Here is a 27,344-nt window from a genome sequence, read left to right on the forward strand (position 1 = left end):
ATGTTTTTTGTTCTCTTATTAGTATGCAAAAATAAATATTTGTCTGCTAATTTAGACAACATCTTTGGAAATTATGCAGGCAACAATGACAAAAGTACAACTTGTAAGGGAGCTAAGACGACTAGCTGTCAATGTTGCTATTAACACTAGAACAGATTTCCTTATAGCTCCAACTACAAGCTGCAACAACAGCCACATGCAACATGCACTGAAAATATTTGTGCGTCTTTCAAGCAGCGATGTTGGATGTTACGCGCGTGCAGCTATACAACCCTCCGAGGGCCAAAGTAAATTTTGGTAGCTTTTATAAAATATATCCCAGTCAATTTTTTTCAGATTTTTGGCCAAAATGTATATAAAAACCTGCAGCCAATGTAATATGATATCCATTTGGTCCAAAATTATCAAAAATATTACAGAAAAGCTCACAAATATTGGTCAAATTTGCGCTAAAATTTTGGTGGGTCAAAGGGTTAATATACCTGTAATCGCAAAAGGCTCTTTTATTGGTACATGAAATGATAAAAATTAGTCTGTAGTCAAAAGATTTCTGTGAATTTAAGATTAAGTTGTAAGCGGTAGAGTTTTAATATTATCAAGTGAAGTTCAGTATTGTCCTGCAGGGATAGAAATACTTTTTTATTTCTTGTGGCAAAAGTTTGCCACCGGATATAAAATCAGGTGGCAATTATGAAAAATCTGGTGGCAGTTTAACACATCATGTGATCAGTATAATGCAACATTTTGTCATTGCCACATACTCATTCTAATTTATAAATTCTTGAAAATATATGGTGAGTACACGTCACAAAAAATCAACCCATACTGCAGGCCTCGAAAAAAATTTTTCAAACTTACCAACCGTGGGACACGTGAATTTCATTTTTACTTGCCCGACAGGAAAAATTACTTGCCATAAATTTCTAATAACTGTACTAGTAATTTGTAACAGAAAGCAAGAGTTTGGCCATATGAAGTGAATTCAAAGAGGGAAAAAACAGATTCAAACATGAACTACATTCTTGTTAAAATGAAGGACTATTATCAAATCTGAAATGTCGCAGAAGAAATGTGAGAATACTTTAGTTTTTTTTCTGTAGATTTGGCCATCTAGAAAACATCTTTGAATTTGGAATTTTTCCACAACCTAATCCAAATTAAAATCTTTGCATAAGAGTAATAAGATTGTGTGATTTACAATGTGCATGGCTGGCAGCTGCTCTTTATTATCAAGCTGAGATCACAAACAACTGCTGTGCTAGTGTTTATCTGCCAATGCATACGCACATGAACATCTGCAACCCTTTTACCTATTTACATGTTTACTCACTGAGCACGGCAGTCTTTCAAAGTTTTATTTTGATAAATGTATTCGTCAAGAGAGCAGATTCAAGTTTCGTTTTTGTTACTCTTCAGTGCAGATTTGTTTTCTGTAAGTGAGAGCCGATCCCTAACAACCAAGGTCACGTAATTTGAAACTGTCTGCATCTCACGCACTACGTAGCTGCAATATATGTGGCCTCCTTGGTCGACTGAGCCCGTTTCGACTACGATGTAAACATGTACTTTTTCATCTGGGTGTTGATTTACGTTTAACAGTAAGCATTGCCGAGATCAATGGCTTCGAATAAGTTTACATCCGTTTACCAAGCACAGGGTGCAATTACACTATCGTGTGAAGCCGATCGACTGTCATACGACTCATGCTGCACTTGCACAAAGAGAATGGCAACCACTGTCAAGAGCATACCACTTTACGGCACACATACAAAAGAGTGAGTTCACTCCGTGTCGTCGGAGAGAACATATCGCAAAACTGTATTTTTACGACTTTTTGTGTTTTACAACAGCAAGAAAGATTATTTTGCGATGCCTGGCGGATTTTCAAGGGTTTTAAGAAAAAACTTTTGAGAGTTGAAGGACTTACAATAATTGTAGGCGTGTACAGACGTAATGAAATACGTTTTCAAGCTTGAATTGTCCAGAGCTTAGTAATTAGTTAATTCAACCGCTGGTGCACTTGCCCGTCGGACGGGAAGCATATATTGATTTTACTTGCCCGAACGCAAAATTCACAAGCCACGGGCGTCGAGCGATAGGAATTTTTGAGCCCTGTACTGGCTAACGAATTGCAAGTATTTATTGTTATTTAATTCATGCAGGCTGCAGTTTGGCTTTGTTTTCAAAATGTCACAACATGCTTTTATCTTGTGCAGTATGACTACTGCATGCGGCTATCACAGAGGGCAACAACATGTCAAGTGTACAAAAGCTGCTGTCATCGATATGGAGATTAGCCAATCAAAAGTTTGGATTCACGCTGTGTTTTCATTCATGCCAAAATGTCGCAATTAGTTTGGGGTTTTTTTTTTTGGCTAATGAGTTTTTCCGCCGTCAGACAACGCGTGTTCCTTCAGACTAGTGTTCCTTCATTCAAGCCGTAGGATCGATGACATGATGACCCAAAATTTAGTGGCAGAAAAATACCACCAGAAAAAAATTTTGGTGGCAGATTGACAGTTTTTGGTGGCAAATGCCACCATTGCCACCGATTATTTCGATCACTGGTCCTGTCATGAGGTGTTACTACACAAAGGTTGTTAGTACCAATACAGCTACCCTTTTTGGTTTTTTTTTGCAATTTTTGTAACTTAAGTTTGATATTAACAGAGATTATAGTGTAATATTGGAGGTTTACATTGGCTTGCATTTGTAATTTCTTGAGCGTTGATCATACAGTCAGTTCATTTATGTGATTTTTGCTGGACAAAAAACTACCCTAAGTATTTCTGTTTTTGTTATATGCATATCTCACTTGGTTATAAGAGGCAAAAATATCTGTGTCTTTTGTCCAATCTCAGAACTATGAAGACTGGTGTGACAAATTCAATTCATAAATAATCACTGCAAAGCCACTGAGTGATTCTGTTAGATCTCAGAATATTAGATTTCTACTGTGTTTTCCTGAAATTCTTCATATTGGAAAGCCTGCAGATTTAAGAATTCTAGGGTTCATAGAAATGTTTTGACAAATAAACCCTTCCAGGTTTCATGGTCACAGCGGAATTATTTTGTAGTTCCAGAGGAGGTAAAATTAACCGGGAAAACTATAAAAGTATAATGGGCTACTACAACTGATATTTGAGATATCATACAGATACGGATAGTGCTGGAGGGGAGTTGCAATCTGATCCTCCGTTCACTCAGCCTTGCATGGATTTTTGATAAATCTTTCCCAGACTGTGTCATGTTTTGCAGCCAGCTGGAGATATTATGACGATAAGACATTGTCATATAATTTATGGTGAATGCATTGTGTGAAATTTTTAAATTCTGTAGTATAGAGCTTAATTAATAAGTTGAAAATTCATAGTTCACATACTACAATACCTTCAGATAAGAGGAAAAACATGTCATCTTAATTTGTTTGACAAGACTCAAGTGAAGTTGTTATTCAGAGAAAGTTTACATATAAGCGCTGTCATTAGTTCACATATTCAGGATGTCCAAATACAAAATTATTTTTCATAACTTTGAAAAGGCTGAATACAATAGAGAGACACTTATAATATTGGATAATCATGTCAGAAAGTACTTTTGGCCATTTCTTAAAAAAATGCTGATTGGTCCATAGTGGCACATGACATACTTATTTGCATAAATCATCAGACTCCTTAATTCTGATTGGTTAAAAGTTTGTTACACCTGAGGAAGATGATTCTGACTTTTAAGCCATCAAATTTGTTCACGTAATAGATGAAAAAAATATCAAAATCTTGATTTTGGCTGATTGAATCATTTTAGTTGGGAAAAGTATCTCTGTATGATCAATAAAAGTGTTTGAAATGAACTGAAGCAGTGTTCAAAAGTATATCAGTCACATTCAAGAATATGTAAGGAATTAATTTGCATATTTTCAGAATGATTGCATTTGATAAGTTATTGCTCACAAATCAAATTGCTGAAGTGCTTGTTATCAATTGGAACACTCAATCACCGCGTTGAAGCATAATCACCAATGATTTCATGTCTGTACAAACTGAATACTTGCTCAGATATTGTTGACTGCCATCTTTGTGTTGCTCAGAGTGTGGCTATAGTATCCATATCTTATGATATTTAGTGAACAAAACAATAAACTTTAATGTAAAATAAATGAAGTCAAATGACATCAGTGAAACAAGTCAACAAAGACTGAGGCATATGTTAATTCTTTCCATGGAATCAACATAGCAAAAGAAACTTGTTTACTGCTGCGAAAAAACAATTTGTGAAAAGAACACCTCTTTTTTCATTATGGATTTCTTATTTTCAAATGTGCATATAGAACAGCTCACAGGGAAGAAAAAATATGAATGTAGCGCAATGTGACTGTATTAAATACAGGCAAGAATATTTCAATTACTATAAGCATAGCCAAGGTTGTGCGGTGAGACGCTACGTGTGTGTGTTTTGCCGACAAGTGATTATTGGAGACGTTGGAAGTTTACACTTCTTGCTAGGGGGAAGAATAAGAAAGGAGAAATCATTGAGTGCAGCACATCGCAGACTGTACCCATCATTTTACTAATGGTTCTTATAGTGAACTCACCTTGTGTTGGTCATTGACTTGACTTTTGCGTAAAGCCTGTTCTTTATGAGTGGCTTCCAAAAGCATTTTGTATTGAAAAAACAGAATGCACCCAGGGGGAAATGAATTTTCACAAAAAAGATGATCCTCTCTAGTTTTCAATGTACCTTATAGAAAATTGCATCTTTGGGGAAAAAATACAAAAATTGTCATCTTTCCTTGGATATTATTTTTGAAAATTTTCCACACAAAGAATATCATCCCTTATGAAATTTAAAGTAAATATGACATATCGGTATTTTAATGCCTGGGAAAAAATCTGCTTTCCGGCCTTCAAATTTTTTTTTTGTTCAGTGGGAAAGTTTCTGTGATATAAGTAGTAGATCAAAGGTAATTGTAATAGCAGAATTGTAATGTGGATTTTGGAAAGAAGAACAATATATGACATAACCCTGTTGTGTTTTATGTGATAAAAGTTTTCAAAAAGCAATGTAGCAGCAAATAGACTAGAAAGGTAGAAATCATTGAAAGTTGCGGTGTTTTTCGTCAAGTGCAACATATTGCAACCAGGGTATTGTTAAAACAGCCAGGGTTGTACATCCATCTGTTGCATCGTTACTTGGTTTACTTTCAGCTAAAGAATCATAGGAGATAGTAATACTTTATGGCTTTCCAAACTTTTAATCCTTGCTCCCAATACTTTGATATTGTAAGTAAGGATTTTATACAAACTTATTGGACAATTAAATTTGACAGCACTTCGTAAACAATCAAAGTCATTGCAATATAAACATGATTTGGAGTTAGCTGGGAAAGGTTTAGTAGGAGGTCATCCAACGTATCACTTTGCAGATCAAATATATAATTTTTTTGAGTCCATGAATTTCATTTAACGTTATCAGAATTTCTTTCATATTATATTTCAAACAATTAAAACAAATGATATATTTTCATTGAAAAATCATACTTTCATAACGAGAATGTGTAATCTTGGTGAAATCATAGTTTAGGAGATTTTATGGAAAAAAGAATTGAAAACAATTGGTTTCCTGACATACCAAATTTTTTTATTCAAAGGTTTGTAGGGATTATTTCTATGATAAGGTTGTTGAAGTTTGATTGCCACAGCAAATAAATTTGGTCAAAAGAACTTTGACTTAAAGTGGTGTAATGAGACCAACAAGTTACAAATGCTGTGAGAAGTTTAATGAGCATATATGTAACTAACCAAACTTTGATTGAAAGAGAGAATGAGATTGGTGCAGGAAAAAATTCGCTTCAAGGTGATGCGAGAAACTCCAAGGCAAGTATTGCTAATCAAAATGCTTTTACGATATCCAGTATGAACTGTGTGCAAGGTTTTAGCCTTTGCCTATCAAAGGGCGATCAATTAAAACTGACATGTGCTGCAGAATTTGAAGGTTAGCCCTGCCCTGTGTTCGTTGTCTCAGATACATCTATGTGTGACGTGTGCAGGATCACATTTTTTCAGATTGATTTTTCGATAACAGAAAATCTTGCTGTATATGTCTCTTTTAAATGATGGCTTCTCCAAAGACTGATAAGAAACTAAGCGATCAATAATTAGAGATGGAGCTATCTGAAGCCATTGGAAATTTCAAATGTCAATGAAACTTGGAGAGGTATATTTTGAATTATCATCCAGTGTTTCAAGGAGTTTTGAAAATTAGGAGGTGCAGTTTATGTGTAGTTTTTCAATTTTTTACGTAAAAACTTTATTGTTGTCTCTATCAATCCTATTTAAATTGCTATTGGTTACTTGGTTGGTAATGTATCCGTTAGTTTCACATTCGGTATTTTGTGTTTAATACGGAAGTCGACAATAAACAGTTTAAATTCATGAAATATCAGGAATAATTTCAGTCTATGCTAATTGTACATATACAGCATAGTCATTATCAAAGACACGGTAGCATTGATGACAATACCCAAATACACCCTCAAAAACAATGTAATCAACCCTTTGACTGCTGTAATTTTTCCCACCAAAATTTTAATTCAATATTTTACCAATGCTGTAATTTTTCCCACCAAAATTTTAATTTAATATTTTAAAATCGGAAAAAATTGACTGTGGTATAATTTATAAAAGTGACAAAAATAGACTTTGACACTCAAAGGATTATAAAACTAATCAGCACTGATTGGACATATATATCCCATCAATGTCAGCTAAAAGACTACAAAGCTACAATTAAAATTCAACCTGTGCCTGCAGCATATGATTCCAATGTTTTTTACCCAGTCTTTGTGTACATTGTGACTAACCCCCTTATCATGAGATGTACATTTGTTTGAAAAAATTGTGAAACCATGTTCAGATTCTCCTGGTCTTTCATTCAGATAATAGGGTCAAAGGTCAAATAGCAGCCGATATTTGTCGGATTGTGGATTACTGTTCTTTGACTCAAATCCCACTAATACCAAAAGTTATTATTCATGGTGAAACTCCTGAGGAGATAGATTCAGTTGTATAATGATCATGTTTTTTACACATCCTGAAGTTGATTAAGGAGCTGAAAGAAAAGTGGGAGAAAAAAGTGCAAATATTTCATTGGCAAAACTTGGAAACAAATATTAATTGAAAATATTGAGAAAAGTTATGCAAAAGTACTCAAGAAATTCTAATCATTAACATTTATTTATGACAAAGTTATAGATGTATATACCGGTTGGTTGTTCTCAGATGTCCACCTTTAGTCTAAAATGGGCAAATTTGATAACATTTTAGAGTGTTATTGGCGGAGAGAGAAAAGATTCTTTTTGAAGCAGAACATACCTGTCCTATTCAATCAATAAGCAGTATTGAACTGGGGTAGAATGCATAGACTTATCATTGCTTTCACTCTCACTGTACAAGTATTAAATGTGCCACTTTAGCAATATTGTCAAAAAAATAAGTTATTTGGCTCAAAATATAGTCATTACAACTTTATTGTAGGCCACCATATCTCATTACTACCTGTTGTTGACACACTAAGCTGGCAAATTTACAGAATTAAAGAATTTATTTATGGTGAAAATTAAAAATAATCCAGCACCCTGTCATTTTACAAGTTTTACTCAGCTTTTTGATAATAAATAATCAAATTGTAATTTTATTGCAAAAAGTGTAATGCAAATTGTAAAGAATGGAAGAAAAAATGAAGATAGTAAGTTTTGAACAAAAATGGTCTCTCAGTGTTGAATAATAGTACTCCTCAAAAATTAACACAGATGCATATATGTAAAGATAAAACCTACATTTGTTGTTGGAACAAAAAAGTCAGTGCTGCAGGTTTAGAGGGCCGGATCTCTAAATGTTTTTTCCGATAACATATGGATCTGTCAGGTGGAAAATCAATGGAAAGCATGATTAGAAAAGTAAAATTCTGAAAAGTACCCCTTGTAATAGACAAGTCCTCCAGGGCAGTGAATGCTGGCTGCCTTATATTATTTCTGGAAGAATGAAATTAGAGTAATAATATCAAAGGTAGTTTGCGCCTTGAAAATGAGGGACTTTCAAACTTTCCTCAAGCAAACTTTCAACCATTCTCTATCAGGCGCTAAAAATAATCGGAAAATTCGTTTGAGGTTATCCATTTCCTGGCATCATTTTCCAGAAATTGGTTAAAGCATCTGAAAATATTTCTTGGAAACTTCTTGAAAGCAGTTTTATGATAATAATGTATATATTTATTGTTGTACAGTTACAGTAATTGTTGGTTTAGACTTTCAGTATTGTAACTCAGTTTCCAACGGTGAATGTCACTTTGTGGAGTTTGTAACATTTTGAGATCTCCCTCAGCAGAGTGTAGGATAATGAACTTTGTAGAAGGCCCCTAGGTAAACGACCTCTTGGTTAGGGAACTATAGATGCGACAATGTGTAGCCAGACACACAGGCTCCAGGCAATAAACTTATGAAGGCCATGTACTTGAAAAGGGATAACTAATTTTTTACCAAAATACGACAGGGTTTCCCGATATTTATGAGCGCCAAATTGCAAAAAAGATTTTGCTGACTTTCTCGGCAATCAGTCACTCAACCCTGGCACTCAACTTGGATACCAGCAGATATATTCGCCAACCGAGATGTTTCTTGTTAAATTTTTCAGGAGTGTTGAATAAAAGAACAAATGGCATTTGGTTACAATGCATGTGTGTTATTTCACTGCAGTGAATGATATAAATACAAAGTTTCCCCTGCAACTAAAGATCACATATCCGTGTGCTATTGAAAGACAAATTTCAGATGATAAATTTGCTCATGCTACTCGGGATGTCACAAGTTTAGAAGACTATTATAGCAGACAAGTTGAATGGCAATTGGCAATTATACCAATTGTTTAATGTTACACAGATCAAGACGGGATGGCACAATAGTATGGTATTATAAAGAGATGATAGTATCATATACCGGTATGTTACATTCTTATTTCCACCATTGTTGAATACTGGTTAGCAATCATTAATTTCTTTATTATACTTGTTGATTCTTTATACATTGTTTAGTTTATTTGTCACTTTGTTTGTTTGTTTGACTGTTGGTATATTTATCTTAAGTTTGTCTTGACTGCAACAAGCAAATGAGAATTTATTCTTGGTAATCGACTGTAATCATTTTTTCTACCGGTAGAATGTTCTATTTTCCATGGAGTAACATGAGCTATGAACAATAGATTGATCTCCTTTGCTATGAATAAATGAGAACATGTAATAGATTGTAATACTAGTTGATTTCAAGTAGCACGGGAAGCATGCTTTTGAAGATTAATCACAGATTCAAATAATTTTAGAAGGTTAAAACAATCTATAGCTCAAGTTTAAATACAGTAAGTAAATGCAAGCTTTGTCACAAAATTCATAATCTCACTTTTTGCCACCCCTACAGCATAATGGAATAGCCTATTGATTACAGGTGAATGTCCTTTGTAATGGGTTGAGTCTACATTTGATAATTATGAGACGGGCAATCTCCTTTTGTCAAGGTTGTATCAAAATGATAACGCAGCATCTAATTTTGAACTATCGCCTTGCATCTTGGAAATGGTTTTAACCTTGAAACCACTGGATAGATTGATCAAACACACCGGGAAAATAAAAAACCCTTGGGTAAACTGAATAGCCGTATACAACAAAGCCAGCTACAATTTCAAAGATCACTATTTTGGAAGAGTATCTTCAGCATGTGTGATTTCAGAGTAATATGCCATGGGGATGATATTTTTGTGTGTGTCCAATACATCAGAGTAGACTATCTACCTCATCAAATGAGCTGGCCATCTTCTTTTCTAAACAGCTTTTCACTGTTTCCACAGAAACATTTTGAAAATGACCCAATTCATGTAGACCTGTGCCGAGGGTTTGCAAAGCGTGCTTTTCTTTCAAATTCTGAAAAGTAATAGCAGAGTAGCATATTTCTGCGGAGCTTTGTTACAAAACCTGCAAAATATTCATCTATGTTCTCAGAGATGGGATTTTTTTTTTCAAAAAGGCAGGAGAAAAACATGTTTGCAATCGCCATGAATTTGTGGAAATTCAAATTTGCTTTGTACACTGAGTTTCCTTGCAGATTTTACATTTTGACATGACACACCAGCTGCTCTATGATGATAATGATAATAATTTATCATTATTAAAAATTTGTTTGATGTGTGACCACGCACACACTTCAGCAAATTGTACATAACAGAATAAAATATGAAATAAAGTGTAGAGTCAATTTTTATTGTTTTGGGTTGATGGTGTTAGATTTTCCACAATAGAAATACAGAATGAAAATTGAGTGAAAGGAAATATTTCTTTCCAAAGTTTCACTTTCAAAATGGAATAAACAGAATTAAAGGTTAAAGCGTGTGCATTGGAATATTTCCTAAATTTCCTAGATGACATATAATTTCACTGTCTGTAATTGAAAAAATGGATTAAAATCTCTTGTGTTTATGATGATACTATTGGTCTATACCCTGCTTCATTGTATTCTCCTGTTAAATTGCTTAATTTTTTGAAACATTTGAAATTCAGCTTGGTATCTTCGAATGCATATTGAAGATGTATTGTGAGGTGAGAAATATGCATGGTCTAAAAATTTAAATCTGATCAGAATTATCTCTTGTGTAAACCAATCAGACCTTAGTCTTGTCCCTGAAGATTTTGTTCCTTTTCTGCTTTTTATTCAATGTTTATCGCCTTCGTCAGACAAAATACATTATCGTCGACTGAAATATTTTATGGTTCCTGGGAATATAATGATGTGCTAGAGGACTGATTAAACACAATAATGCCAGTTGTTTACCTGCCACTGAAATTTGAAAAGGTTGAAATTCATAGTAGCAATTTTCAACGAATTTCAACAATTTTCAAATTTTCAGTAGCTCTCAAAGGGTTAAACACAAAAATCACTAAACATTGTGTTTAACCCTTTGAGAGCCATACTTTTTCCCGCCAAAATTTTAGTGCAATATTTTACCATTTTTTATGAATTTTCCTGTAATTTTTTTGATAATATTTTGAACAAAATGGACATCACATTTTCATTGGCTACAGTTTTTTATCAAAATTTTAGCAAAAATCTGAAAAGAATCGACCGGGGTATATTTTGTAATGGCGACATATATTTACTTTGGCGCTCAAAGGGTTAATCAGTTCCCTTATACATCATTGTGTTGGCAGGAACAGTAAATCTCGTACTAGGACATATTTCACACAAGAAAGGAAGAGTGTCTGTTTTGAATTACAGTGATTGGCCACCAGTGTACTAGTACCAGACAACTATAAAGACATATTCTTGTCTCTAAGTTGCACTTTGTTTTGTGACTCAGAAGTTCAATCCAAGGTGACCTTTCCAGAAACTTAAAGTTTGACAGTATTCCCCTTCAGAACAGAATTAGCAATGCAAATTTATTGCAGTAACTTTTGAGCATATTTTCATTATTTTTCTTTTGTTCTCAGAAAATAGGTACACCTCTTTTATTGATAATAGTGAGAAAGTCTGATGATCTGAGCATAGAAACTGCATATTGTCGCAGTACAGTCTTCATTGAGTGTAAACCGAGGTAGCACATGCCTGAAAAATGTTGATCAAACTTGTCTCACTGAAAGCTTTCAACCATTCTCTTACCAAATCAAGAATATATAATCAGAGGTTACCACGCAAAAGTTGCAATAGAGAAAAAATATAAGTTATACGCTTACCAATATTTGAAATTCAAAATGGCCACCATCCACTGCCGTGTTAACTTCATGGAGACAAATGAAGTTTTCTTTTTTTTGAAAAACTGATACGGTGAAAAAATTTCTCACTCTAAGAGCATTAAAAAATAAACCTCCACAAGTGGTTGATTAGAAAAGAATTGTAAAATTTGAGAGTCAGAATATCCTGAAATGCTTAGAAATGCAATTATTTAAATTTAGTTGTTGCTTTCTCTCTATAAATTGCAGAAAGATAAACAGCAAGAAATTTTGTTTTTAATTTTCTTTATAAAGTTTAATCCTCTCGCCGCCAGACTTTGGTTCATCCCCGTTGTTAGCAATGTGTTTGGTGGGTCTGAAATGGGGGTGGTAAGGTATAATTATCCTTGTCATTGACGAATTAAGTCATATGTTCTGTTTCTCGATTTGGTGGAGTTTCTAAAGGATGTAATGTTTTAAGTAAATTTTGAAGATTATGTTAAGCTACCTGTAATACCATAAAATGTCATCAGCGGACTTAAAGACATCTCTCAAAATGAACATGATGAACACTGGATCATTTTTTTAAACTGAAGTGGTTTTTCAATGTGTGCATTTAAATGTGTTTTGCTTAAGTCCATAGTACTAAACCCAGGGCAGTCATAAAAGATAATGAAAACCACATACTGCGGTCATTGCGCAACTTTATCCTGATTTATTGCACTTTCACTAGTAACTTTGCCCGGCAAGTCATTAATTTTGTACTTTTGTCGCTGACACCCACACGTACCACTTTCACGTCGATATGCTCCGCTTGACAAGAATTAATGAAAGTTTCCCAGGTGCCTGGATTTCAGACTTTTTTACAAAAAGGCATTTAAACCAATAAATGAAGCTAATTGTTGTACATGGTATTTCAACCTCTCTCTAGTCTTTGCTCCCACTTAAACCAGTATATTACAGCAGCCCATCATCTTAAACCATGCGCCCCTTTATGGCAACAGCTTGGCGCTACCTGTAAAGAGCTAAAACTTGATTTTAGCGTGGGTCGGCAGAGTGGAAATCATGCTCTGGCTCACGTGAATGCTGCAGCCATGTCTCCCATAGTTGTTAACCCTTCCGCCACTACCAATTTGGTTTGACCCAATGCTATTTTATCAGGCAACGCATATCTGTCAACTCTGAGCTTGGTGTGAGAGTGACTGTAAACAATAGCCTAGAATCCTACACGTCTGCTTGTCTGCTTGCCTCCGTACCTACGAAGCGGACATGTAGGATTCTAGGCTACTAAACAAGGATGCCACGTTATATCAGGCTGAATGCTAGGCTCATGCTACAGTCCAATTGAATACTATACTAGGGGGTATGTTTATATTTAATCATCATCAAAGGCACCCTCAGACAAGCCTTGATTGATATTGAATTGAAGGACAGGCTCAGTGTGCCTCAGGTGTGTTAAACCTTCATGCAATAATTTTCTTTGTCAAATACTTTATCAGACCAAGTACAAACACTATCCAGTAATATTTGATGGCCATTTTTATGGAAATATTATAATTTATTCAAATTTTAAGAAAAGTTTAAAATTGGTCTTTTTTTGTGGTGTGATTGGTTTTACTGAAACACATTGAATATTTTGCTGCTAGGATGATTCCTGAGAGAACATCTTTTTAGAGTATAGTCTGTGAATTTACGTTACAGCTCAAGTCATCAAAATACTAGTACAGCAGGAACACTAATATGAACTGCAGCAGAACTTACAAGTTTAAACTTTTTCCCTTACTTTCCCCCCTGAGGAAACATAAAAAAGTTCTCTTTCATGATCAAAAATAAAAAAGCAGGGGTCATCACATAGTTTTGAACTGAGGGAATCAATGAGATTACCTTGTTTACTAAAATTTGAAATTCAGAATGATGGCTATTATACTCTAAAGTTTTAAGTCTTTAGGGAAAAATCTTATTTTTTGTTGTCAAGAAATATAAGCACATGATCTTAGAGAGTATAAAACTTCCTTTATTCTTGGTTTCAAAATGAACCTACACTGGCAGAAGACAGGCAAAATATTGTTGGGTGTGATTACCGGTAGATGTCCTCGCACCTACATTCTTGTTTTACAATACTAGTGGCTTCTAAAGTCATACTGCATATGGTGAATTATTAGGGCTAAGTAAATATTACAGTTCACACTGTACACTAGCTATCACTGTCGTCAATCTTGGAGATGAAATTTGCACTCAAGTTGGATAATGTGTCCACTTTTTGTGCTTACTGTGATACATATAATGGTAACTGTACTAATCTGTACATCAGGGCATTCTAGCCCCAGTACCATTTCCAAGAAAAGTTTTCATTACAAACTTGAGACAAGATAATTCATGTGAACCTCTTGTTTGACAAAATATTTTATTTCTTGCTTTCAATGATACTAAACCCAGAAACCCTGACTCTAAATTCAGACAATTTTCACGGCTGCAGCTTAATATAAAATACTTGAGGCAATGTTAAAATTGCTGTGATTTGTAAAGTAATACTGGTTATGTTAACTTTGGTCTAGGCAAGAAAATCTGAATTGATTCCAATGAGGAAATAACATTGTGTTTTTACAAAACTAGGGAACATTTTTAACTTGCATTGGAGAAAATTACAAGATTTGCCATGACGATAACCTTCTTTGAGGCAAAGAAACTGACCTTCGGAACTGGGAGATAAAAAACGTTTTTTTAGTAATTGGTACAAAATGAAATCTTTTTGCCTTTAAGGAGTGATGATAAAGGTCGTACATGTCTCAATATTGTAAGACTTCAACTTTTGCTCAAACTTTCCTCAAGGAAACTTTAAATCATTTCTTTTGGAAATCAAGAATAATAATCAGGGGTACCATGCAAAATTTGCTACACGAGGAACAAATTACCTGGTATTTTCTGGGTGTGAAATTCAAAACTCCTGTGTTCCCTGACTAACTCTATGGGGAAAAGTAAAATTTTAAATTTTTTCAAAAGTAAGCCGGTGAAAACTTTACTCCATGAGCTTCAAAATGAGACCCTGCAAATGGTAGACGGAAAAAAAGTAGAGTCCAATTATCTGTCAATAGTGCAGTCCAAAGTAGAAACAAATCAAATCTCAGATTAAAAATTGATACAACAGAATTTTACAGTCATTCTGACACATTATTCTAATGGAGATTGGTCAAGAAATTTTGAAAATTGGAAAATTGAAACATTAAAAAATTGTCTTTACAAGCTGAAAGTGTGCTGTGTAAATTGCAATCAAAACTAGGCAAGATTTCATGAACTTTGGATTTAAAACTTTGTTTCTGCATCACAAGATGTTACAGACATTTTTACGATGTTGTTTTTATCTCATATAAATTTTAAACATTTTATTTCTTGTACATGTATATGTTCAGACATAACAGGTGTGTATATTTCAGGCCTGTTTAGGCAAAGTAAAAAAAATATATGTTTCCTGTTATATACTGTCCCTAGAAAAGCTCGCTGACACTAAAAAATTTTTTTTTGCATTTTCAAAAACATTAAGTAAATTCTTTAAATTTTATCATATTGTTATGGGTGCCAGCCAACAAGTACAAAAATTCCTCCAACCTACCTCCCCAAATTTTTAGAGGCATATATGTTACCAGAAACAAACACATTTTTTATTTGGCCTCATTATTGTAATGACATGCCATAATTTACAAATCTTAGCCACACATTCAAACTCAGCAAAAGTTTCCATCAACTGTCTTCCTTCAGCCAATCAAGAGAGTTGACACATCTGACTGAGGTTTCTTAAAAGTCATTTCAACCTTGTTTTTGCCATGAATCTCTGGAAAATTCATGATTTTTTAAGATTTTCTTCATGAAAATATAAAAGTTGTGTTGCCATGCTTTGTGATGCAGTGTCAAACAGCATCACCAAACCAAAGTCTCAGATTTAGTTCTACCCTTTGTGCCACCAGACAGTGGAACATTCCATTATCTTCAAAAGGTTTGGTAGACCTATGTACTGTAAAATAGGGGTGAAAGGATTGAAGTCTTAGTCAGCTTACAAATAAAGTAATTAACATATTTCCAGGTGGATGTTATTCATTTCCAAGGCAACATGTAACATTGTCTACTTTCATAAAATCACCTTGAAGATCAAACAGCCAGACAACAGCTGGATTTCACAGCTGTTTGCATGTCCCAGGCGACAAAAATAATTATCAGCCTTGCCCTTAGATTAAGCCAATCAGTGTTGAGCATACTGCAGTTTCTCTTTGACACCGATCTTGCCGAAACATAAACATCCGCTTATTTTATTGTGTTTGTACAAATTTTGCAAATATCTTCTTCTTTCTGATGTAAACAATTATTTTTTATGTGCAAATTTGAAGTGCCATACTGATAGTATTTCCAATGTTAACTTTTTAGGCCATATTGTCTCATAGTGTATTTTGATACAGTTGATGCAGTTTGCTAGCTGATCGTAAGATTCACAGGAAAGAGATCTCAGGACATGTAAATACATTTACATAAATGCTTATTGTACTGAATGTGCAATAAGCATTTATGTAAATGTTAAAAAATATTGATTAACAATACACGTAGTAAGATTTGCTCATTCATAATTTCATATTCAAGATAAAATGTAAGTATGAAATACAAGAAATAATTTATAAAAAAAGTATATGTGAGAGATAGTGTACTAGAGATATATACCAGTACAGAGTATCAGATCAGTCTTGTGTTTTTAAGAAATGAATAAGGCAGTGCCTCCTGTGCTTAATGCAGCACCAACCATGTTTATCCATTGTTTCTGCTAAGGTGTACCTGATATATGTTAACCCTTTGAGTGCTGTATTTTTTCCGACCAAAATTTTAGTGCAACATTTTACCAATTTTTATGAACTTTTCTGTAATTTTTTACAATTTTGGACCAAATGAGTACAGCATTTCATTTGCCATAGTTTTTTATCAAAATTTTGGCAAAAATCTGACAAAAATTGACTGAGGTATATTTTTTAAGATTGACAAAATTGACTTTGGCGCTCTGGGAACAATTTCTAGGACTAGAATGATATGACAGGGGAAATCTATTATATAATAAAAGTAAACTTTACCACACACTACCCTTCTATTAGCATCTGGGTAAACACTGATCTTTCAATTTGAAAATTATGAGTTGCGGTAATTTTACAATGATCATCACAAAATAATTGTGTAGCGCATTACTTGAGAGTCTAATCCCAGGGTAGAGTTGTCAGAGTTATTTGAATGACTGTGAAGGTAAAAGTGAAGGTATTAAGTGAAGGTTTTTCCAGAATTCTAGATTATGAAACTGTTTCAATTTCTAAGATTCCTGAGGAAACTGTCTTCTTTATAAAGTAAATCATGTATTGTGCATGTTTGTAGCTCTCTTATAGCATCAGTTACTCTGCTTTTCACAAAGTATACAATACATGCGACTTACAATGAAGACTTAATGAAAAAAAAAATATTAATATTATCCTCAGTCCGCACAATAAACAAATTTTCAAAATTTGACTAATATTTTTCTGCCTGATATTGTGAAGCAATAGAATCCTATGATTCGAAATGTAGATATTTTTGAAAAATTCATGAAAATGCAAATTTATAATTCTATTTTTATACTCATTTAGGAAAAAATAAAATTATCTCAGTTTTTATTGAAATTTTAGGAGTAAAAAATGCCGTAAAGTCTGTTTTTAGTGAAAAGTCTTTCACTTGAAATGTTAAGCCATAAAATATTGAGTTACGAAAAACATGAAAGGAGAGACAGCTGTATGTAGTCTGTCATTGGTGAAAATTGGCCATGATTTCATACATGAACAAGGCATTGTCCTCGAAATGTAATTGTCCTTCTAAAGCTCTCTGTGTTTTCACACACCGCTGTCATATCAACTCTTCCATGACCACTTCCTAATTGATACAGTCTTCAACATGTATGTCTCGTCTCCGGCTTATTTAAATAACACAACCTAGGCGCCAATGTCAAAACATGACTTTGGAAATTCAAGGATTTTGAGAAATTTTTTGGTGATAATGGTTGACTATAGTGTCCTGAACATCTGCCTAGTTGTCTCATCCAAAATTGAATTTTCATTGGATGGATTAGACGAGTCATCGATGATGTCAAGGATGGCCTTCTTTGAAATTTGACGAAACCTAAGAACATTGATTTGTTTTGCCGCCAGCCATATCACTTCAATAATTACATCAGTGTGTTCAACGCCAACATTCTCCCTGTCAGACATTTTTCACAAAAACCATCAGTTTAGGCAAATTTTAGTCATCTACAAATAAGACTGTTAGGTTTCTACACTATGGTAAGACCGATTACTAGTTGTGTAAGTTCCATTGTTTCAAGTTACGATAACACTAAAAAGCAAATTGTGCCTGATTTGTAATAAGGCTGTTTTCAAATCAATATTCACCCAATGCACAGCAGGCAATTTGTAAAGCTTTTGAGTTATGGTAGCATCTCTGTGTGAAATTTTTACAGAACAAGCTTTCCAGTGAAGGTTGAATGTACTTAAAATTCTGCATTTAACATATTTAATTGCATATTTTAAAAAGACAGAGTGACATCGTACAATGTTTTCTCATAAATTAAGTTCAGATTAACAGCAAATTAATACAAATTTTGAAAGTCATTGTTATAGGATATAAGTCAATATTTTACTAGAGTTGTGATTCTATTTTCCTAGCCTATGAGGAGACTTGTGTTGATGAATTTTTAAATTGAAATATTTTGTGAACCATATAGCAGTCTTTATATACCCCGGTAGGTCCCCAGTGGATTTAGTCACAAGCTTGTGATATAATTAACTGTTTTAGATATTTTAAATTTCAAGGAAAAATTTCATGTCAATACCTGTGACAGAAAGTGGAATCAAGATTGAATGCTGTCAAGGTAGTCTTTTGTTGCAAATGTATACTAAATTAGTATAAGCCTATACCTCCCTATACACATGCATGATTTGGAATAGCCCTATTGTATTCAGTGAAGTGAACAGACCAGTTCATTGTGAGCTGGATGTTACAACTGTAAGCGATTTCAGGTTTTAATTGTCATGTATGTGGCATTGTTCTCTTTGTTGCCCTTTTTTCAATTTTTATGATATCTTTCTGAAAAGTTTTCACTCTTTTTCACAATTTTTCCCACTATTTCCGGAAGCAGTATTGTAAATTAGTGTTTAAGGTTGGCTTTAGACTGTCCATCACCCACAAAAAAAACAATGATACTTGTCCTATTAACTACTGAAAATCAGCATTTTTATGTGCAAGTTTTGCCAGAGAATGACTTATTATCATGCTAGGTTTTCAGCATGTTTTAGGTTTTCTGTTACACGTCTTTGTGATTGAAAAAAGGTTTCTGTAAAAGATACACACAAAAGAATTTTTTCAACAAACCATATCGACATTGTTGTTTCCATAGCAACCATTCACTCCATTACACAGTCAATTCACAAATGTTAATTTTAGTCTTGACTGATATCAAAACTTTCCAACTAATTAGTGAAAGTCGATTAGATTTGAAGATAACCAAACTTTATCACTTTGGAGTTTGTAAGAAATTGTATCCAATCGTAATGACTTGAATGAGTTTAGTTTAGTTCACTGTTAAAACATTTAGTCTACCAGAAACTATTTAGTCTACCAGAAACTATCAATGATAGGATTATCAAATTTGCTGAAACTTTAGCAGCATTAATAATGTTGTCCTCTGCAACATAGTTGTCTGGTCAGATTTCAACCGAAAGATTAGTCACAATGATTTATAGATATCTCTTGAGATCTACGGTACTACTAGAGGTTTCATGCTAGCTGTATTTTGTATAAGGAAGTGTTTTGTTCTTGAAAAAGGAAAGAAAGTGCATAAGTAAACAAATAAAGCATTAAATTTATGGCTGTCAGTTGCTCTATAAGCTTTTACTGTAGAGTCATTGGTTTTCATGGATGAAATATCCTGCAGGGCTGAACAAGGGAAATTTGATGGCATTCACGTTTTCACACCAGACTGTATAGGGACAGCTGGAGGTATAAAAACCAATGTCACCTTGGGCAGTTGTGAAACAACAGACCTTGTCAGGCATTAAGAAGCAAGGACATGTTATAATAGACAGAATTTGAAGGTTACGTCTAGAGTTGTTCATAAAAGCGCACTTCAAGCCGCCAATTTGCCGGCTGTCTCGGGAGTTTCTTTGTCAAGGGCCTTTTAATAGGGAAATAAAATATGATTGAGATTTACACAGAGACAAAACATTTAGCGATCGTAATCACAGGTAATTTTAGATCAAATTTTGTTGGGTTTCATCATTTGTTTTTCGAAGGCCACATCATCGTGTTTGAAATATTTATGGAAAATACACGCCTGTATTGTGCTGCTGTTAATTTATACTGGTATAAGCGCTCACGTACGCAAGATCAAAGGCTGCACACACGTGGACTAAAGTTTTCCTGTGAAACGAAATAGGAGCAGTGTAATTTTTTTTAAAGTCTACAATCAACAAAATATTGAGTTGCAAGCACAGGTGTGTAAATCCATCCGAGATGTGTACAGATTAAAAAGCTATTTGAATTTCTTTCTGTGCTTTAGAAAATACCGACATATGATATCCATTTTACGGCAAATTTATCAATTTTTTGTGGCATATTGGTCTTGTTTCCGTCAATTTTTTATCACCAGATGTGTTTTTTTCTATTAAAAGAGTTCTGATAGCATTTTGTGATTGCAAAAACTGTATATCAAACTAATCAAAGCCTCAATTCTTTTCATGTTAATTACCTTCCAAAACATTTTCAGAAAAATGCTCTTCTTTTTTTAGAATGACCACCATTTATTCATGTAACAGCATGTTCACAAGCGTTTTACAAAAATGGTATTTTGTATTAATATTTACATATGTGAACATTTTCATTTAAATTAATTGAAAATGCATGAAATTGTCCAGACTTTTTGCTGTTTTGACTAACCATGGTATTGGATATCTCAAAAACCTTCAGATCGTGTATATATTGCCAAACTGTTTATACAGCAATTATATACATATAATATCATATGTATACCAGTATGTTTATGAAAACCACTATAATAATGATACATTATAACATTTTATTAAATGATAAGTTTATTTTAACAAACAAAGCAGGTCCGTAGAAATATTTGCCCAAGAAATCTCTATTAAATGTTAAGGTGGAGCTGCATGTTGCCAACAGTTTTTTTTCAAAGCAATACTTCTCATCAAAGATGACAAGGAAACTCCCTCATACTATATATTTTCAAAAAGCAGAGACTCTTAAGATTAGTATGGTAGCAGTAGTTTACGCAAAGGATGAAGTGGGTATATATCTGGGGTAAAAAACCTCAATTTTATTAATGATGTAGCAAAAAAAAACTATTTTATTTGGCATTATCTATCTTCATTCTAAAATGGCAAGGGTTTAAAGACTGACACTCAAAAAATTGATTAAAATCATGATAAGCAAAATTAAAATGCCTCTTATTCAAAATACCGTATATCAGCTTTATTGCCAAACAAAATAATTGTTTTGTTATATAATAGCATTTAAAGAATATGATTTTAAAAATTTCAGGAAATTTGACTCAGCTAGAGTGGATTTCAATTCTTAGGAAATTTCAAAATTGGGAGGAAAAAGAGGCCAGAAAAATCGGATGATTTGAATACATTTGCATAAATTAACACTTCTTTATCACGCAACTTTCAACTGCTTGACAAGCTACAAGGTGAACCCAACCAATATTTTAATCTTGGGTTAACAAATTATTAAAATTGAATAAATATTTGCAAAAAAGTGATTTTTGAGCAAAATATGCTGTATTGGGTGCAGCGCCTCCTTAAAGACATTAGAATTACAATAGTTTCAAGCACTAATATATCACATTTGCTTCCAACAATGTGCAATGTAATGTATTCTTGTTATTTTGCTGTCACTTTTAGGCCAAATATCCCATTCGACACTGTGGTGAACAATGTTGAAATACTTTTCTGCAAATGTGATTTCTTTGGCATTTTGTGACTTTGCAAATAGGCAGTGTGAACGCATTGTACTGTACTACCTGGTACTTTTAGAAAAGTCTTCTAAAGTCCAGTGGACAGACTTGGCATTGGTTGATAAAATTTGACTACATCTGCAGGCATTTGTTTTGAAAGTTTCTGCTGACTAAGAAGGGAAAATTGCCGGTGTAAAGGGAAAAGCAGGGGTTTCAATCCTAAAATACCAAACTGACAATATATTTGTTTCTTATATTCACAGAGGACAGTATGGGACAATGCAGCAGAGCTGTAGAACAAGAAGCTGCCTTGCCGTGTAAAGTCTGTGGAGACAAGTCATCGGGTTTTCACTATGGTGTGATGGCGTGTGAAGGGTGTAAGGTAAGTCTGAACCATGGTGAGATGGCTTGTGACGGGTGTAAGGTAAGTCTGAACCATGGTGAGATGGCGTGTGAAGGGTGTAAGGTTAAAGTCTGAACCATGATGTGACGGAAAATTGTGAAGGAGGTATTAAGGCAAAGTCTCTACCTTCCAAACCTTACGAAATTAGACAAGTTTAATGGGAGAATGTTAAAATTGCAAAATTTTCATTCCATCTATTACTTGTTGAGATTTCCAGAAAATTCATTTACAAAAAGAAGAAATTTTAAAAACAGGCAATTTCAGAGTGTGTGCAATCTGATGGATTAAGTACGGTATTTGCACAGTATATATATTGATATATCAATATATACTGTGCAAATTTGACCGTTTTTCATATCATGCCATAGCATTGGATATGATGTGTGCAGTGAAACTTGTCCATACAGTGATAATTCTCATGAAAATGTGATATTACCTCATTCTTCTTGTCAAAATCTTGAGATTGGGTGCTATCTTGAGAAAGAAAAGACATCAATTATCAAGAGTTGTGTGCTTAAATTCACAGAAATGGAAGTTTTCTCAATAACAGTGTGTTAAAGTGATTGTTGGTATAATGATGATGTGTGCGTTATATTTCCACAGAAAAATGGAAAGTTTTGTTAAACCTGTACATAGACTTAGTCCTCAGGGTTGCTTTCATTGTAATTACAATACAGAGCTCTCACTCAGATAGTGAAGGATATGAATTTCAGAATTATATGTCCTTTACTTGGGTGGTATTAATGAATATAAAGTAAAATGAAGTGTGATACTGGTGTAGTTTCACCTATATATGGTATATGTTTTCATTATCCAAAATTTGGAATGTAGTTGATGTAGCTAGCTATAAAAGGTTATCAGCTGCCAGTTTTGTTCATACAACGTAAACATTTCAAGATACACAATTACGCTAAACAATAAACTTTGTTCAAAAACAGTGACATCTATATGCTTAAAGGTTACATTTGAGGGCTGTTCCACTCTGAGAGTTACTGAGCTGTGTTTTTATTCCAATGTTATGAGAACCAATGAAGGTTACATCAGCCAGTATTTCCTTCTAAAGTTTCAAAACAATACCGATCATACAATCTGTAACTTGAGCACGAGGTCAAGAGGTCATGTACAGGATCAAGATCGTTGATCAATGCCAGATAAAAAGGAGCTTGTGATTCTGTTTTTATGATGTGGTTCATTGAACATCTCTGTTCGGAGACAGTGCCAGTATAAAGCAGTTACTTATATCATTGACGTACGTAGCTCAAGTGTTCATAGGTACCATTAGTGTGATTTCTAATGACTGAAATACTAGAACATGACAAAACTTTCCAAACTCCATTTTGGAAATGGCTTTTTTCATGTGGGATTTTGGATAAAAAGTACTGACCCCTGAGTTAGGTGAATTTTGTGACAACTCGATCGGTACCAATTGATTTGGACTTTGCTTTTCTGAGCCGTTTTCTTAGCATGTCAGCAAATTTCAGTCAATAGTGACTTTATTATTTGTAATCAATTCAAAATCAAAATATCTTTTATCAGATATTTTCTCGAAAACAAGGTGTTACATTTAAGGTGTTAGAAGTACCAGTATATGCAAAAGACATTATCCAGAAAAAAGTACTCACATGAATAGATTGTACCGGTAGTTGTGTGTCTCACACCAGCTGGTAAATTCAAGTAATTTATTAAATGGGGAATATCGCACATTTCAAACATTTTCACGAAAAATCATGAAAAACACACCAACATACGTGCATTCATAACTGAACTCAATATAACATGAAAATCGGTCTCAAGCCAGCAATGACAGCAGTTAATATCTTACAGTATTAAGGGTTATGAAAGTCTGTTCATAAAATAATTCCATGTTCAGAGCATGAGTTATTTCCCACATCACAAGTTTTTCCAGGGTAGCTTATTAAATTTGTTCCAGGGTATAAGGAAATTTCCTCTACAAAGTTAGGACTCTAGAGGGCAGTATAGAATACATGTATGATCCTTGCTTTTATATCCACCACAAAATATCTGAAATATACAGAAAATATGGACATTTTTTATCTGGCAAAATGAAATGGGAAAGTGCATCCAAAGTCAAAAGTGAAAGATCTTAAACATACAAACTCAGTGTAGATTTTTCATGTTTATTATTACCAAATATTACAACCACAATTATTACTATATGACTGATCCAATTCATGTAGAAAGCTGTTAATAATTCATTGAATTCACAGTGGGATTCCAAACACATTACTCATCTCTTTCAACCTGCTACCTCTTTGTTTGGTTACAGCGTTCAATAATTAAATGCAACATATCATCAGAATTATCAATTTCTGCACTGGCCTGGTGTAATCATTTTAGGATTATTGGCTTTGCGGAAAACACATACATGTAAACCCCCAAAATGGAAAATGTCATTCCATTTTTCATCGCAGATGAGCCAAATTTGTAATTGTTGACAAAGGTTGCTGCAAAAACAAATGGCTGAACAATGTATCATTATTGAATATATGATGTGTTGCATGGTAACTGTTTCTATAGTGACCACAATACTAAGACAACACATCATCAATCTTCAATTCTGCACAACACATCGCCAAGGCAAACGAATGCACAATCCATTGGACAATACTGATATTTTTCTCTTCAGTCGAAAGGATTTTTCAAGCATAGCCGTTATTTGTTCATTTATTCATATATTTATTTATTTTTTTTTTACTTTTCTTTCTTTACACCATCGCCATTCATATGTTAAGACTTTATTAGCTAATAACACTGAACATATTGTTTTCCAATATTTTGTAAAATACAATTCGCCATGTGTTCAACTTTTCAATACAGCTTGTACATGTCTAATGGCAAATATTTATGTGTCGACAACTGAGTTTTAATCCAGACTAGAATTTATTTGTCAACAATAACATTGCATACTGTACCATACACATCAGTGAGTAAACACACAGCAAACAGACAAATAAGTAAATACATGTAAATAAAAACAATAACCAAAATAAAGCACTTCTTTAAGAGCAGCTCTTTGTCTACCTGTGTCTACTATTGCAGGGTTTCTTCAGGAGAAGCATACAGAAGAAAATCGAATATCGATGTCATTTCAGCGGTAACTGTCTGATAGAGAGAATCAATCGCAATCGATGCCAACATTGTCGATTTAAGAAATGCGTCGCCGTGGGAATGTCCAAAGATTGTGAGTACCTTTCTGTGGTGAATTCACTTTTTTTATGTGACGCATCTGAAGAATGCCTGGTCCACTCTCCCTGAAGAAAAATATTGGTTTTCTTAGGGGTCTGTCATAGCTATTTGTCAGTAATAGGATCCCCTATGATTATGTTGATTTTTGTAAAGCTGTTTGTAGTGGGCCCAGTATTTGTAGAGGAGCCTCCAATGGCATTTTGTCAGTAATAGGATCCCCTATGATTATGTTGATTTGTAAAGCTGTTTGTAGTGGGTCTGTACCGGTATTTGTAGGGGCCATGGCATTGTGTGAGTAATAGGACAGCCTATGATAATGTTGATTTGTAACACTGGGCCAAGCATTCTTCAGTGTTGCCATTAAAATTATTAAACTCTTTACAGTTTGTTTCAAACAACAAATAAATATTTACAGGGACATTTTTATACATAGATGCCATACCTTGACAAAGATCAGAGTTAATTCAGTTGTTGTATTATGAAATGTCAGAAAACTATCACCCTCAATATTTGCAGAGAAGTTAATAATTGATCTTGATATTATACTAATTACTAATGTTTTGCACTATATTTTTTTTAGAAGGCCACATACTCAACGAAATAAATTCTGTGTATGCAAAAAATGTTATTCAAACAGCAGCAGTTTTGAAAGGATGGATCAACTTTCCTTTGTAAGCCAATGTCATGGGTAAATATACACCATGGCATTTCTACTGGTTGATAGTGAAACATACAGGCTTTTACAAAAGTCAACTATAACAATGCTTTGCTTTGTCTCATAGATACAGAATTCTGTTTTTGAAATGAGCTTTTTCATAAACCTAGATCCTCAACAATAACATGACAAATGGTTTTGAAGGTTGTATATTTTTAGCTAGCACACATTACTTGTTGGAACACATTGTACCTGTAGATCAGCGAAAAGTTAACTGTTTTCAAAGAAAGTTTATGAATTCTTTTTTATAAAAAGAGTGTTGTATTTCACACGGTACATTTTTCTCAGAATTTGCTTCATTTGCGACACAAAGCAGCAATATATTACAAAGGTGGTTGCTCTATGTTTAAACAAGGCTAAAGTATAATTTTTGTCATTTGTCTACACAAAAGTCTGAAAGGTAGGTAGGTAAGCAGTTAAAAACACACTAAAAGTTTAACACAAACTTAATTTTATGTGATTGACAATTTCGCATACAATATATATATGCCTGTAATTGTGTACTTCTAGATAATTATCTTTCTACTCTGAATAAACAGTGGCTGCCCATTCAAGCATTCTAATATTACGTCAAAATAGTTTGCTGTTAAATATACCTATGACAATCGTTTGTGTAGTGTAGATAACTTTTTAGAACACGATTCAAACTAAATTGGGAGAACAGGATATTGTAGTAGTGTTGGTTTAATCAGCAAATTTAAGCTCATCTACTGCTCTTTTTTGCAATACACTTGCTTTTATGGGAAATTTGTAATATTGCAACTTTCAGCTATACCATAGGGCACCTAACACTTTTGATAAACATGAACAATTAAAAGATCCTATCCTCCCAAAGTAGTTCCAATCGTGTTTGAGGGAAATCATCTTTTCTCTATTATCTGTTCAGGGTCAATGTGAAGTTTTGACAGTGGCCATGGTCAACACAGTGTAACAGAAAAATGCTGCATTTATAAAGTTCAAGGTCTTCATATGAGTATGTTATGAAAGGGATAACAGCTGTAATTTTTGATCACGTTGTCGTAACATCTGTTCTGAAACACACGGACCTTCCTTATTCTTCTTCCTAGAATATTAAATTATACAAATAAAATTAAACTAAATAATTGCATATATTAAATATTAAATATCCAAAGACTTTCCTTATCAAGTTAACAAATTGCGTACAGCATTATTATCGTCTAGACTAAAGTTCATTCATAAACAGTGACTTTAGACATGTACATACTAGCTGTATCAAGAAAAATTATTTTTCGCATCAA

General features: G+C 33.8%; 1 protein-coding gene across 2 annotated transcripts in view; it reads left to right on the plus strand.

Moving 5' to 3' along the window:
* Positions 1-27,344, plus strand: part of LOC139140852 (thyroid hormone receptor beta-A-like) — a 65,729-nt gene that overhangs the window by 30,409 nt on the left and 7,976 nt on the right. For both annotated transcript variants that reach the window (XM_070710316.1, XM_070710306.1), the window contains exons 2-3: positions 22,024-22,142; positions 25,224-25,365. In XM_070710316.1, coding sequence (XP_070566417.1) covers positions 22,024-22,142; positions 25,224-25,365 — 261 coding nt within the window. The remainder of the gene's footprint in view (positions 1-22,023; positions 22,143-25,223; positions 25,366-27,344) is intronic.

This window comes from Ptychodera flava, chromosome 1, assembly GCF_041260155.1.
Source record: "Ptychodera flava strain L36383 chromosome 1, AS_Pfla_20210202, whole genome shotgun sequence".
Taxonomy (NCBI): Eukaryota; Metazoa; Hemichordata; class Enteropneusta; family Ptychoderidae; genus Ptychodera; species Ptychodera flava.